Source organism: Ahaetulla prasina, chromosome 10, assembly GCF_028640845.1.
Source record: "Ahaetulla prasina isolate Xishuangbanna chromosome 10, ASM2864084v1, whole genome shotgun sequence".
NCBI classification, from domain to species: domain Eukaryota; kingdom Metazoa; phylum Chordata; class Lepidosauria; order Squamata; family Colubridae; genus Ahaetulla; species Ahaetulla prasina.
Window position 1 is genome coordinate 13,572,283 of NC_080548.1, and position 15,044 is coordinate 13,587,326.

The 15,044-nt window shown below is 48.0% G+C and overlaps 1 protein-coding gene across 3 annotated transcripts in view; it reads left to right on the forward strand.

Moving 5' to 3' along the window:
* Window positions 1–6,811: 6,811 nt before the first annotated feature.
* MAN1C1 (mannosidase alpha class 1C member 1) overlaps window positions 6,812–15,044 on the forward strand; it is a 231,525-nt gene continuing 223,292 nt past the window's right edge. Inside the window, exon 1 of one of the 3 annotated variants that reach the window (XM_058195041.1) lies at window positions 6,812–8,583. In XM_058195041.1, coding sequence (XP_058051024.1) covers window positions 8,059–8,583 — 525 coding nt within the window. In that variant the 5' untranslated portion in view covers window positions 6,812–8,058. The remainder of the gene's footprint in view (window positions 8,584–15,044) is intronic. The other 2 variants (XM_058195040.1, XM_058195039.1) reach the window with 2 other exon arrangements.

Here is a 15,044-nt window from a genome sequence, read left to right on the forward strand (position 1 = left end):
AATATCTGACTTAGCAACAAAACATGTTGGCCTCAATTGTGGTTGTAAGTCGAGGACTACCTGTATTAACAACAACCGGTATTTGTGGATGAAGCTTACACATAATGTAGCAACACTTTCCTACTTTTAGAGAAATAATTGATTATTTAGCAGGGATTGCCAATAAAAACTGCCAGAACACCCCGGAAATTTTAAACAAAAAAGGGGTAATTAGCTGATGGTGAATATGGGTTTTGGTTTCTATTGCAGGGGTCTCCAACCTTAGCAACTTTAAGACTTGTGGACTTCAAAGCTGGCTGAGGAATTCTGGGAGTTGAAGTCCGCAAGTCTTAAAGTTGCCAAGGTTAGAGACCCCTGTTCTATGGTATTCGTATTACAGGGGTAGTATTAGGTTTCCAGTGGTGGGTTTCAATTTTTTTTACTACCGGTTCTGTGGGTGTGGCTTGGTAGGTGTGGCTTGGTGGGCGTGACAGGGGAAGGATATTGTAAAATCTCCATTCCCTCCCCAATCCAGGAGAAGGATACTGCAAAATCCCCATTTCCTCCCGATCAGCTGGGACTTGGGAGGCAGAGAATGGATGGGGGGGTGGGCAGTCAGAATTTTTACTACCGGTTCTCTGAACTACTCAAAACTTCTGCTACTGGTTCTCCAGAACTGGTTTAGAACCTGCTGAAACCCACCTCTGCAGGTTTCCCTATATTTCCCTTGGAGGATAGCTGTGGGGAGAACACTGAACTGAGTTGAAGATAAGACTCTACTAAATTTGAGAACTGTGATAGGATAGAAATGAGGTTGGTTTCAAACACTACAATTCAGTTATTTGCAATTATATTGTGAGAGAAAGCAGCAATTTCTCTTTGATCTTCTATATCTAAGATCCTTTGCCTTAGTATTGATCTTCCTCGATCTGACTTCGGCCTCCTATTTATGTTCCCATGAGCCAACCAGGTAAGTTTGCTTGGCTGGATCATAGATCCCCATCTTGCTTTTTAATATCTTTCAGTGGCATTTAGAGAAGAGGTTCTCAGGTTCTCAAAACCACTGAGTTATCCATTGTAGAACCAGTTAGAGAATCTGCAAATAGATCTAATTACTCAAGCAAACTGTTTTGCCTCCAATTCTATCCATCACACTGTGTTTCCCTCTTTGCATGTTTATTTCTGTAGTTGTAGATACCCATTTTTGTTTTCCCCCCCAATGGCTATTATGTTTTATTTTCCTTCAAAGTATTTCTTTTCATTGCACTAAAAATAAACTTCACAGCACAGCAAGGTATTAGTTTTTATTTGCCCTTTTAATGTTCCTTCTTTTGCCATGACTACTCATCTTTTGCAAATATGCCTTTATTTACCCATTTATGACTTTTATATAGATTCCTCCTGGATTGATTTTGAACCATAAAAGGGTTCTCTGTTACCCACATTGTTTATTTTAAGTTGTTTACCTTAACAGTAGTGGTCTACCCTTAAAAAAAACACTTTAATTTTAGAATCATTTTAAAATCTTCATTTAAATAGCAACTTCTGTTGTGTACATTTTCTTCCCAATCAGCAAGCTTTTCTATTTATGGATGCACTTGTGTTTCCTTTTCTTAATTTCTGCAAATAACTCTTTAGTTGCAATGTCTGTTTATTTTAGTTTGAAAGTCACAGCATTTATTTCTAATTTATTTCTGCTTTAAAATATCTTGGTTGGATTGAGGACGGATCCAAGATTGGACTGCTAAAAGGAATTAAGCTCGATTCCACCAAATACAATACATATATTGTATTTATATGTCATTGAATCATATAGAATTGTGAGAAGGTTTGTTCTCCAAGCTTGTGGGTTAGTTTCCAAACATTTTGTTACCCGGTTAGGTAACATCTTCAGCTGAGTTTAGGGGATGTCACTGTTGGTATTCTTCTGTTTATAAGGGTTTTAGGTGTGGTCGGTAGGTGTTGTGATGGGTCAGGTATGGGACAGGGGTGAAATGCTCCCGGTTCAGACCGGATCACCCAATCTGGTAGCAATGGCAGTGGGTGGTTCAGAAATCCGGTAGCAAAAATCCCTCCCCCCCCCAGCTGAGCCGCACAATCATCAGAGTTGTTTTTTTTTTTACTTTTAAAAGCATTTTTTCTTCGGCCAAAAAAAATGCTTTTAAAAATAAAATAAAAAGCCTCTGATGATCGCGCAGCTCAGCAGGGATCGCCAGAACCCTTTAAAAGCATGTTTTCTACAAGTTCGTCAGCCGAAGAGGTTGTAAAAAAAATGTTTTTAAAAGGTTCTGGCGATCATCAGAACCCTTTAAAAGCATTTTTTCCTCTGGCGATCCCAGCTGAGTTGCCTGATCATCACAGGCTTTTAAAAGCATTTTTTTACAACCTCTTCGGCCAAAGAGGTTGTAGAAAAAATGCTTTTAAAAGTTAAAAAAAAAGTTGGCCACGCCCACCCAGTCACATTACACCCCTACCCCCCCCAACAAGCCATGCCTACAGAACCGGTAGTAACAAATTTTACATTTCCTCCCTGCTGTGGGAATGTCAAGTGAGGGTCTTGGAGAATGAACCTTCACCCTCATCCTACATCCATGCTACAGATATTTGCCACTATTGCATAAAATTGTGTGTGTAAGCATAGTTCACTGATTATATTGCCCTTATCATTTTAAATTCATGGATGTATGGACTTTTATCTAGATCTAATTCCTAGTTGTGTTAATCATCTGGGTACCTAGTAAGACTGTAAGTTACTAAGCTTTGATCAATGATTGAACTGCTATATAAGCCTAATTAAAATTAATGAATTCTTTAAATCATAGAATAGAATAGAATTTTTTATTGGCCAAGTGTGATTGGACACACAAGGAATTTGTCTTGGTGCAGATACTCTCAGTGTACATAAAAGAAAAGATACGTTCTTCAAGAATCATAAGGTACAACACTTAATGATAGTCATAGAATAGAATAGAATAGAATAGAATAGAATAGAATAGAATAGAATAGAATAGAATAGATTTTTTTAATTGGCCAAGTGTGATCGGACACACAAGGAATTTGTCTTTGGTGCCTATGCTCTCAGTGTACATAAAAGAAAAGATACCTTGATCAAGGTACAACACTTACAACACTTAATGATAGTCATTGGGTACAAATTTAACACTTAATGATACAACACTTAACAGTATCAGTATAAATCGTAAGGATACAAGCAACAAAGTTACAGTCATAAGTGGGAGGAGATGGGTGATGGGTGACTGCCTGCTGGCTGGGTTTTTGTTTTTGTTCTTTTTTTTGGTTACCTGAGGGATACATGTAGTCTTTGACTTACAACCACCTGTTTAGCAAAATTTCAAAGTAAGAACAGCACTGGAAAAAAGAACTTACAACTGGTCTTTGCATGACTGTTGCAGCATCCCTAAAGTTCATTGTGATGAAAATTTGGGTACTTGGCAACCAGCATGTATTTATGTGTTCTGTCCCGGGAACACATGATTACCATGTGCAACCTTCCCAGCTAACTTCTGGCAGGTAAGGCTCTCTTTTCCCTTCACAACTGCAGTGATTCATGTAACAACCATGGCAAAACATGTTGTAAAATTGGCTGCAACTAACTTAATCACCTTGCTTAGTAACAGAAATTCTGATCCCAATTGTGACCATAGGTCAAGAACTACCTGTAGCTATATTGGCTTTGATTACCATTGTCAAACTAGATGCACAGATTTTAGTAAAAAGCTGCAGGTTCTAATGGTTTATTACGGGCTGAAAAACATCCAGGAAGAAACCCTGCTTGGAACTGTTACTTGGAAAACTGTATGGACGTGTCCATTAAGTCATCGGGAGTCAAGTGCAAGGCAGAAATTTTTAATGATTTATAAGCTTCAAGGCAGCTGCAGTTCATTAGGAGAAGCTTTCTCTCTGAATCCTAGTTGGTGATTTATTCTCCTTGAAGAAATATGCCTTCTAACAGAAAAAGGTGTGCAAATGCTGTTTCATTTTTTTCCCTTTTTGGCTAGATTCAAATATACAACTACCAAAGGCATAACGGATAGCCAGTTTCATGTAACGGCTGAGGCATCAGGCTAGAAGCTGTGAGACTGAATTCTAGGCATGCCTTAGGCACAAAGCCAGCATCCTCAAACCCCCAAAACTTTAACCTTAGACTGTCTACCGTGGACCTCACCCCATTCCTAAGAGGTCTGTAAGGGGCGTGCATAAATGCACCAGCGTGCCTACCGTCCCTGTCTTACTGTCCCCATTTATTCGTACTCATTTCTTATGTATACACTTATACCCATTTATACTTACATTTTTATGTTATGTTCATACTTATACTTGTTTTCCCATACATGCTTAACAAACTAAATAAATTTTTTTTTTAAGAGGGTGACTTTGGGCCAGTGGTGAAATCTGAACCGGTTTACTATACCTGTTCGCTGGCTGCACATGCGCAGTGCACACCACGCACGAAATGTGAGGTGCGCATGTACAGTGCACAGCAAAAGAAGGCATGCGGTAAGTAGAACAGCACGCCCGGGGTGGGGGGAGGTGATCAGCTATGGAGTGTGATCTTTTTTTAACTTTTAAAAGCATTTTTTTACAGCCTATTCGGCTGAAGAGGTTGTAAAAATACTTTTAAAATTTTGAAAAAAAGCCTCTGACCATTGCACATCTCAGCTGGGATCGTCAGAGCCTTTTTTTAACCTTTTAAAAGCATTTTTTACAACCTCTTTGGCTGAAGTGGTTGTAAAAAAATGCTTTTAAAAGTAAAACAAAAAAAAAGGCTCTGATGATTGCATGGCGCAACTGCATAGGGGGGGCAGTGATTTTTGCTACCAGTTCTCCGAACCACCCGCCACCATCGCTATCGGATTGGCCGATCCGGTCCGAACTGGGAGCATTTCACCCCTGCTTTAGGCCAGTCACTCTATCTCAGCCCTAAGAAGGAGACAATGGCAAACCACTTCAGAAAATCTCGCCAAGAAAACCGCAGGGACCACTAATCCATGCAGTCCCCAGGAATCAACACACTGACTCACAATGGTATATACCGCTGGAGTGTCACACCTGGCTGGTTTTGCACCTTTCCTATTCTGCAAATCCCCCAAACCGGGTGGCCCAAACCGTGGCTTATCCTAAGGACCAGGGATAGGGGGTTTATAAACCCAGACATGCTTTTCTTAAACCTGGCTTTTCTTAAACCTGGCTTTTCTCCAACCTTGGCAACTGAAGTCCACCAGGCTTAGAGTTGCTAAGGATGGAGACCCCTGCTCTAAGCTGCATCTTCTTCTGAGCAAAGCTAGCTGTAATTTCATGTCCCAAATTGATGCTTGTCTGTCAAGCTGAGGTGGCCTCAATAAAGACATCAGAGTGTAAGGCAAGAGGAATATTACTGCCTTATAGTGGCCATGCTAACAAGCAATTCCTGAATTCAGTCATCTAGGTCAAGGGTCTCCAACCTTGGCAACTTTAAGCCTGGCGGACTTCAACTCCCAGAATTCCCCAGCCAGCTTTGCTGGCTGGGGAATTCTGGGAATTGAAGTCCGCCAGGCTTAAAGTTGTCAAGGTTGGAGATCCCTGTCTTAATGGGTGCTTCAGAGGGGCAGGTGCGGTCAGCAGAAACCAAAGCGTCCTTCGGGCGCTATAAACCTCAGCGCCTTCCAGATGTGCTCCCATCGCATTTCTCCAGCAGGATGACCGTCACCTGGGGAATTCTGGGAGTCGTAGTTCCAATGCGGGGGGTGGGGAACGCCGACACCGATAGCCAAGAGAGGCTTATATAACACAAGAAACAACGCAGGGCCGTTCAAGAGCAGCGATGCTGGTTTTAACAGTCACGTGGTTTTAACGCGGTGTGGTGGGGAGAGAGAGAGAGAGAGAGAGAGAATATCCATCCACGCGTTAAAACAAGCACGCTCCGTCCTCCCGCAGCCCTCCAGCATCTTTCACCGCGACCCTCCTTCCCCTCCCACTCCCTTCTTCAACGAGCCGCAGCACGTCCAGCCAATCAGAACGGCGGCATCGCTAAGCTCATCGCGGTCTCGCCGGCCTCTGGTAAACAAAAACGGGCGGAGGAGGGGCCGGCGCTAGAGCTGCCTCCCCCCCCACCCTCCGCCCTCGAAGCCAAGCTCCACCCCCTCGAGGGAGGAGTCCGGCGGGAAGGGGCCCATTGAAGAGTGCCAGAAGCGCGAAGAGGCCGGGCTATTGGGGGGCGGGGCTTGTGGGGAAAGGCGGGGTCAGGTCGGGGAGGCGGAGTCTGCGGCGGGTGACGGGGGGGGGACACAGCCGCTGTCGCAGTCGAACCCAGCTGCAGTCAGCGGCCGATGGCGGGATCTGCCCGAGCCTCGCTGTGGGTGATGCCGCCTGAGAGGATCGCTCCGGTAGCGGCGCCTTAAGAGAGGGCTGCTGCGGCCGCTTCGCCTTGGCTTTCTTTGCCCGGCCGGCCAGTCGTCCGTCCGGCGGGAGCAGCTTCCATCAGGCCCGCTGCCTCCCTCCGCAGCCCCGGTCCGGTGGAAAGAGCAGCCCCTCCCGGCGCCACCGGGAAGCCCTTGGCAGTCCGCGGCGAGGACACGCCACGCTCGCCCATCACGGGCATCCCAGGAGCGGAGGAGGAGGAGGCGGCATCCAAGCCGCCGCGGGCGCTTTCTGAGACTTCGGGGCTCGCCTGGGCGAGACCGGCGATGGATGCTCAGCCAGCGAGCCCGGGGCGCCTGAGGCCCCCCCGCCTTCCCCGTCGCCGCGGCCGAGCCTAGCGCCAGGCGGGAGACCTCCAACCCCCCTTCCCCAGCCCCCCCTCTCCGCCTCTCTCCCTCTCCGAGGAGCCAGGAAGGGGAAAAAGTTGGGAGCCGTTTCTTCTTCGGGGAGGAGGAGCCACCGAAGTCGGGGAGCCACTGACCGGGGAGCCCGAGAAAACCACCGGCGGACGATTCAAAGCCGGTTCCGGCCCGGCTTGAGGTCCCTGCGGGGGCCGGCCGACGAATCTGGCTCCGACCCAAGCGACGAGGCCGGGGATGCCTCCCCTCCCGAGCGGCCGGCGGGATAGGAGCCGGCGCTGAACGCTCCCGCGTGTCGCCCTGCGTGGCTCTCCTCTTCCTCCTCCTCCTCCCGCGCCTGGGTGGAGCCTCCCCTTCGCCGGCGGGAGGAGGCGGATGCTCGGCTTCTCCCGAAACAGCCGGCTGACGGTCGCCGGGAGGAGCCGGGCGGAGAAGCCACGAGGATGCCGCTGGGGGCCGGCCGGAGCTGGGGGTGAGTCCGAGCAGGGGGCCGGCCCGACGTGGATGGAAGGCGGGCGGGAGGCCGGCAGCGGCTGGGGAGACGTCGGGCGGCGGGGAGCGCGCGGGGCGGCGGGCAGCACGCCTCGATCCCTGGCGCTGAGCAAACAGCTCCGGCTCTGCCTGCCTTCCTGCCTTGCCTTCCTCCAGAAATGCTGCATCATGAACCCGCCGACCATCCGGCTCTGAGCCCGAAGCGGCCGGAGAGCGGCTCCCCCGGCGCCCGTTAGCAGAGGCCGGGACGGGCCGAGCCTGCAAGGGGGGAAAAGCCGGTGGGATATCCCCACTCGACCCCCTGCCTGCCCCGTCTATCCGGGCCCTCCTCTCCCCTCCGCAGGACGGCGATGCTTCGGCTGTAGATTCCGGGCTGGGAGGGGAATTCCGGTCCCCCCGAAGAGGAGCAAAGTGCCTGCAAAGCGGAGGGAGGGGAAGAGGAGGAGGAGGAGGACTGGCCCCTCCCTCCCCGCCCTGTCCCTCCGAGCATCTCGTCCGGCAACTCGGCAACTTCTCGTCCAGTCGACGGAGCGGCTTCTCCGGGGGCGGCCAGAACTTCTTCCCCGTCCGTCGGCGCTCTTGGCTGGAGCCGGCTTCTGCGCAGCCGGGTTTAGACGAACCGGGAGAGACGAGGCGCGTCGAGCCAAGCGGCCGCAGCTGAAAGTCGAGAGGGGAAGCCGAGCCGCAGCGGGACGCTCGGCAAGGCCGAGCCGGGGCTTGAAAGCGGACTTTCGGAAAGGTTCGGACGCTCCGCCTGGTGCTGCGTGGCGGCCGGAGGGTGCCCCCTTGGCCGGCTCTCGCGGAGCTCCCCATGCTGCTGCCGCGGAAGTGGCCGGGCTGGCCGCCGTCGGCGCTGCGGCTGCCGCAGAAGTTCCTTTTCCTGCTCTTCCTCTCGGGCCTGCTCACGCTCTGCTTCGGCGCCCTCTTCTTGCTGCCCGACTCCTCCCGCGTCAAGCGCCTCTTCCTGGCCCGCCACGCCGGAGCCGAGCTGGAAGCCCCCCGCAGCCCGCCGCCGGGACCCGGCCCGGCCCGCCACCTGCCCGCCAACGCCAGCCCGCCCGCCCCGCCGCCGCCGCCCTCGCGCTCCCGCCACCTCCGCGACCCGCCCGACCTCCCGCCCGACGCCCACTCCCAGCCGGCCGCCAGACGGACCCGCCCGCCGCGCCTCCCGCCCGCTGAGCAAGGCGCTTCGGCGGCCCCTTTGCAGCAGACGCGCGCCCCGTTCAGCTTCGACTACGCGGCGTTTCGGCAGCGCCTCCGCCACCCGGTGCTGGGCGGCAAGAGAGGCGGCACCGAGGAGCCCGACACCCGCGTCCGGCGGCTGAAGATCAAGGAGGTGAGTCCGACCCCGACCGGTCCTTCCATCCTCCCCCCTTCCCGGGACGCCATCCCCCCCTCCCCGGACGGACTTCTGGGCGGCGTCCGCAGCGCCTCTTCGGGCAAGTTGCGAGCGGACGCGGGAAGCGGCGGGGCGCTTGGCTCGTTCACCTCCCGCCTGCTCTGCGGAGCCGCCCGCTGCAGTCAGCCAGCGGGGTTTGGGGGGGAAGCCGGCAGGTTTCTTCCTTCGTTCGCGGAGCTGGACCAGAACTGGCTGCAAATCGCACCTGTGTGCGTGCATGTGATGAATGCTTGCATGCATGGATGCCTTTCAAGGGAGTTTAGTTCGCAGGACTTTCCTTCCGCGCACCTTTATTTGCGTTCGTTTTTCCCCTATGTGGAAATCTCAGTTTAAAGCATTCAAAACCTAACCCGGGACTGAATCGGCTGCTAACCATATTCTGGCTTTGCGAAACCTTTTCCTTTTCTGCGGCTTCTGCCCTGACAGTGTCTTGATCTTTAAATAAGTTCAGAATTAATTTGGAGAGGGGCCGGTGGGGTTACTTGTCAAAATGTACTCTGCTGCAAATCCGTCTTTGTTTGCTTAATTGATTTTGTTGTTGTTGTGGTTCTTTGGATGAGAAACCGAAAGGTGATGGGAAGAGAGTTTGCAAGTAGATGGTGATATAGTCTAAATAAATCTCCATGGAATTTTCTAAAAAAGAAAAAGGGTAGCACACAGGTTTCTTTGAAAGGCTTGGCCAGAAGCCTCCTGATCTATTTTCTTTTTTCCAAACGTTTCTGCGCGATGGGTTTTCTTTGTGCCTCCTAAGTAAAAGTAGAAATTATGGGGATGGCAGAATATAGTGGGCAACGGAGGGTAGGTATGCACGTTGGGATTTGCATAATTAATGTGTGCGATGCAGGCTAAATATACCCTTATGGGTATTTGGATGGGCACATTAATTGTTTCCACATGCAATCTATGTGGTGGGTACTTGGTGTATCCTCTTCCCCCATATTCCCAAAGACAAGTTCTACTCAGTGTGCAATTCAGAGTTTGTCACCTTGTAATGATTGACATTTTGAAGTGGTTGGCAAAGTGTTTCAGAAGTACAAGCATACCTCAGTTTTATTGCTCCCTGCAAATATTACTTTTTTTTTTTTTTACAAGTCTCTCCACTGGCAAAAGATTACGACTTGCTGAAGGCTCAGATGATGATTAGTATTTTTTTTTAGCAATAAAGGTTTTTTTTTAATTAAATTACGTACTTTTAAAAAAGCCTAAATGCTATTGGCATACTTAATAGATGGCAGTATAGCATAAATATAACTTTTGTATGCACTGGGAAACCAAAAAAGTTGTCAGACTTGTTTTATTGCGTTATTCACTTTATTGTGGTTGGGAACCAAACCCACAATATCGCGACAGTATGCCTGTGGTAGGGGCCTGTTGTCATTCTTCCATATTGTGCTTGCCTTTATTAATAGGCTTTGGCCATCATGCCTCGACTTACAACCGTTCGTTTAGTGAATGTTTGAAGTTACAGCGCTACCGAGAAAAGTGACTTATGACCAACTTTTCATGACTGTTGCAGCATCCCCAGGGTCATGTGATCAGAATTCAGACCTTTGGCAACTGATTCATATTTATAACGGCTGCAGTGTCCTGTGTCACATGATCACCTTTTGCGGCCACCTGACAACCGAAGTCAATGGGGAAGCCAGATTCATTTAACAACCGGGTTACTAACATAACAATTGCACTGATTCACTTAACAACTGTCTTGCTTAGTGTGGAAATTTGGGGTCAAATTGTGGTAAGGACTGCCTATATCAGTGGTGGCGAACCTTTTACTCACCCAGTGCCGAACAAGTATGAGCTTTGCACACGCATGTGCTATCTGTGCTAACGTGTGGTTCTGTGCATGGGCACAGCTTTCGTGTGGCTCCCCTGTGTGCTGCCTGCGCAATTGCACCATCTGCCCATGCACACAGGTTTCACACAGCTCCCCATGTGCTGCACATGCAATCGCACCATCTGCGCATGTGTGTAGTTTTCTCGCACGCAATGCACATGCACAAATGTCATCTATGCATGTGTGTGCTGCGTGCAATTACTCTCGCGCTCATGAGCAAACATGCGCACATGCACTGGAGAGCTCTGAAGACCAACTGGGTCCCCTGAATTGAATGCATGCGCGCTGGAGGCTTGAACACCAGCTGGGGCACGCGTGCACATGCATAGCAGCAGTTGAGTTGGGCGACAGCTCACATGGCCAGAAAAATGGCTCTTCGTGCCACCTTGGGCACACGTGCCTTAGGTCCGTCACCACAGCATGCCATGATGGGCAAAATATGCATTATTCTTTTACAGATGGGATTTTTTTTTCCTGTCTCTTTTTTATATCCTTCACCATCTATTTGCTTTCTCTCTCTTTTATCATTTCTCATCTCCTTCGAGTCAGTCTTGATTCTTGGTGACTACGTGGACAAGTCTCAAGCAGTTCTCTTGGCAACGTTTTTCAGCTGTTTGTTGCCTTGGTGGGAGGATTGAGAGAGATGGACTGACTGACCCAAAATGACCCAGCTGGTTTCAGGCTATATAGCAGGACGACAGGGTAGCTGGTGGTCTCCTGGTCTCTAATTTACTGCTTTTAACCCCTCCTGCACCAAAGAGGCTCTTTTGCATTGATTAACTCTAGTTATCAAATGATTCCCTTTTCTAGTTTCCAACTCTTTCTGTGCCTCCTTAGTTTATTCTTTAATATTTGGTTTTTTGTGCACCCACAAATAGCTTTCTAAAGATTGGAAGGTGATACAGTCTCACAGGAAAATGCAGTCTGATGCCTTCCAGATGTTTGAGACCAAGAGCACCATTAAGATCCAGAGCAGGCATAGTTTGTGACAGTTGCAGTCTCAAACATTATGCATCTTGTAACAGTCTTAAGATTCCTACTGTTTTCTTTTCTGCGTCTCCTTTTCTAATCAAAACAGGTGACTGATATTTTTTTTTAAAAAAAACAATACTGAAAATTCAAAACTTATTTGACCTGAAACTAAACTGGAACAGGATACAACATTTGCATTTTGCAAGTTGCCTCACTTGCCCTGAACTAAAGGCACAGCTGTAGTATCACTATAATGGCCTTTCCTTCTTTTGATTTATACTTATAAGATCTGTTTCTGGTAACTGTTACCTACGTTTCCTTCTTTCCCTTTACTTTCTGGCTTTTCAAATAGCCTTCGCCCTTTATTTTTACCAGCGCTTCGGCCATGTGTATGTTTCTATCCCCCTCTCTTCGCATGCTGTCCCATTCACAAAGCACAGCCCTTCAACCTTTCTCCTGTTTTCTGTAGAGCACCCCTAAATGAAGGTGTTAAGTGGACGAAATAAGGCAGAATAGCTGCAAAAAGTAACCTCAAATGGAACGGTAAAGAAAAAACATTGCAGGGGTTGAAATTTCACCGGAGAGGCAATGAAGAATATGATTGAGACCCAGGGAACTGAAGTTGACTGTTGTTGTTAGTTGCAAAGTCATGTTCGACCCATTGCGACCCCATGGACAATGTTCCTCCAGGCCTTCCTATCCTCTACCATCCTCTGGAGTCCATTTAAGCTCATGCCTACTGCTTCAGTGACTCCATCCAGCCACTTCATTCTCTATCATCCCTTTCTTTTGTCTTCAATTTTTCCCAGCATTAGCTTCTTCTCCAGGGAGTCCTTCCTTCTCATTAGGTGGCCAAAGTTTTTGAGTTTCATCAATAATTGAAATTGATAGGACAAAAATCCTGAATGGTCATTGACATTCAGATTGGATTGCACCCAGTTTGACATATGGGACACCTGAATTCTTTGCCCCCCCCTTTTTTATATCCCACAAACCCATCGCTTTTCTCCAATTAATTCCTACTCTCTTTGCAACATGCTATTAGTATGACCTTCATGAAAAAGAGGGAAACCAAGTTACAGGTTGTGACCCCTTAGCTGGAGGTCGGTGGATTATTAATCTAGAGTTGTTTGTAGCCTTCAGAGAGCAGAGTGGTCTGCCAAGAAGATGCATAGCTCTAGGTTGACTCCAGCAGGTGAATTCAGCCCTATTTTACAAGCTGGTGTTTCTCCATCTCTGCAACATTCTAATGTGTGGGCCACACATCTGAAAGTTGCCAACGTCAAGATGCACAGTGATATAACAAGATTTTTTTTTCTCAATTAATTCCTACTCTCTTTGCAACATGCTATTAGTATGACCTTCATGAAAAAGAGGGAAACCAAGTTACAGGTTGTGACCCCTTAGCTGGAGGTCGGTGGATTATTAATCTAGAGTTGTTTGTAGCCTTCAGAGAGCAGAGTGGTCTGCCAAGAAGATGCATAGCTCTAGGTTGACTCCAGCAGGTGAATTCAGCCCTATTTTACAAGCTGGTGTTTCTCCATCTCTGCAACATTCTAATGTGTGGGCCACACATCTGAAAGTTGCCAACGTCAAGATGCACAGTGATATAACAAGATTTTTTTTTTCTCAATACAGTGTATTGACTGAAATCCATAGCCGGTGAATTTTCAACCAATTCTCTGGTTCTTCTGGGACGTGACCAAGGAGGGGGAAACTTGTGGGGAAAAGCAACTTAGAGTTACTAGTACCTCTAAAGCAGGGATCTCCAGCCTTGGCAAGTTTAAGCATGGCGGACTTCAACTCCCAGAATTCCCCAGCCAGCAAAAAAAAAATTCTGGGAGTTGAAGTCACAAGTCTTAAACTTGCCAAAGTTGGAGACCTCTGCTCTAAAGGACAGGTACACTCTTCTGCTGGTGCCATGACAAACGGGGAACCTTTACAGATAGCAAAAAGTTGTTCCACAGGTTTTCTCAAAAATAAATGTCATTTTGGCATCGACATTATTATTATATGGATAATCTACAATTCAATACACAGATGGGTGGGAACATAAAAGCTCTAACCAGGTAGTTGTGTCTGAGGATTAGGCAGATCTAAACATTGTTTAGTGGGTCGTGGTGGCTCAGCAGCTAAGACGCTGAGCTTGTCGATCGAAAGGTCGGCAATTCAGTGGTTTGAATCCCTAGTGCTGCGTAAAGGGGTGAGCTCCTGTTAACTTGTCCCAGCTTCTGCCAACCTAGCAGTTCGATAGCACATAAAAAAATGCAAGTAGAAAAATAGGGACCACCCTTGGTGGGAAGGTAACAGCGTTCCATGCGCCTTTGGCATTGAGTCATGCCGGCCACATGACCACAGAGTCGTCTTCGGACAGCACTAGCTCTTCGGCTTTGAAACAGTGATGAGCACCGCCCCCTAGAGTTAGGAACAACTAGCACACATGTGCAAGGGAAACCTTTAACTTTACCTCTAAGCAGTGATGGTGGTGGTTATTGTTGTTATAAAATTATCTGGTGTTCAGGTCTGATCAATTTAAAATGTCTAACTATCAAAGGAGTCCTGTAAGTATTGCTCTGAATGAAAGTTCCAGTCATGATTGGTGCAACAGCAGGTTTCTTCCTTCCTTCCTTCGTTCGCGGAGCTGGACCAGAACTGGCTGCAAATCGCACCTGTGGGCGGGCATGTGATGAATGCTTGCATGCATGGATGCCTTTCAAGGGAGTTTAGTTCGCAGGACTTTCCTTCCGCGCACCTTTATTTGCGTTCGTTTTTCCCCTATGTGGAAATCTCAGTTTAAAGCATTCAAAACCTAACCCGGGACTGAATCGGCTGCTAACCATATTCCGGCTTTGCGAAACCTTTTCCTTTTCTGCGGCTTCTGCCCTGACAGTGTCTTGATCTTTAAATAAGTTCAGAATTAATTTGGAGAGGGGCCGATGGGGTTACTTGTCAAAATGTACTCTGCTGCAAATCCGTCTTTGTTTGCTTAATTGATTTTGTTGTTGTTGTTGTTGTGGTTCTTTGGATGAGAAACTGAAAGGTGACGGGAAGAGAGTTTGCAAGTAGATGGTGATATAGTCTAATAAATCTCCATGGAATTTTCTAAAAAAGAAAAAGGGTAGCACACAGGTTTCTTTTTTTCATAAGTATTCAACTTTGATCTGCAAGTCCCTTTGCCACCATCAGCCGTTCAGTCACAGCCAGCCCTCGGCCACTCTACAGATCAGCACTTTCCATGCCTCTCTGTCACCCAGTGCCTCCTTCAGATTCACCATGGTCATCTCAGCATGGTCATCTTTTATAGCGTCCAGCCAGTGGGGGGGCCAAGGCAGCCCTTTCTCCTTTTCTCACTGACTTTCGCATTTTTCCTCCAATTTCTTTTCTTCATCCTGGCATCCCACAGAATATCAAACACCAATCAACCAATCTTGCTTCCTTTTCAGTGGACTGGTATATTAGGCGTGTTGCATCCATGTTGCGCCTTCCTTTTTGAATTTTAAAAATCTTTAACCAGCTCATTTTCCAAAACGTTCTCAGCCGGTCCCAGTGGTTCTTTCTACATTCAGATCCCAACCTCTGGCAGCTATTA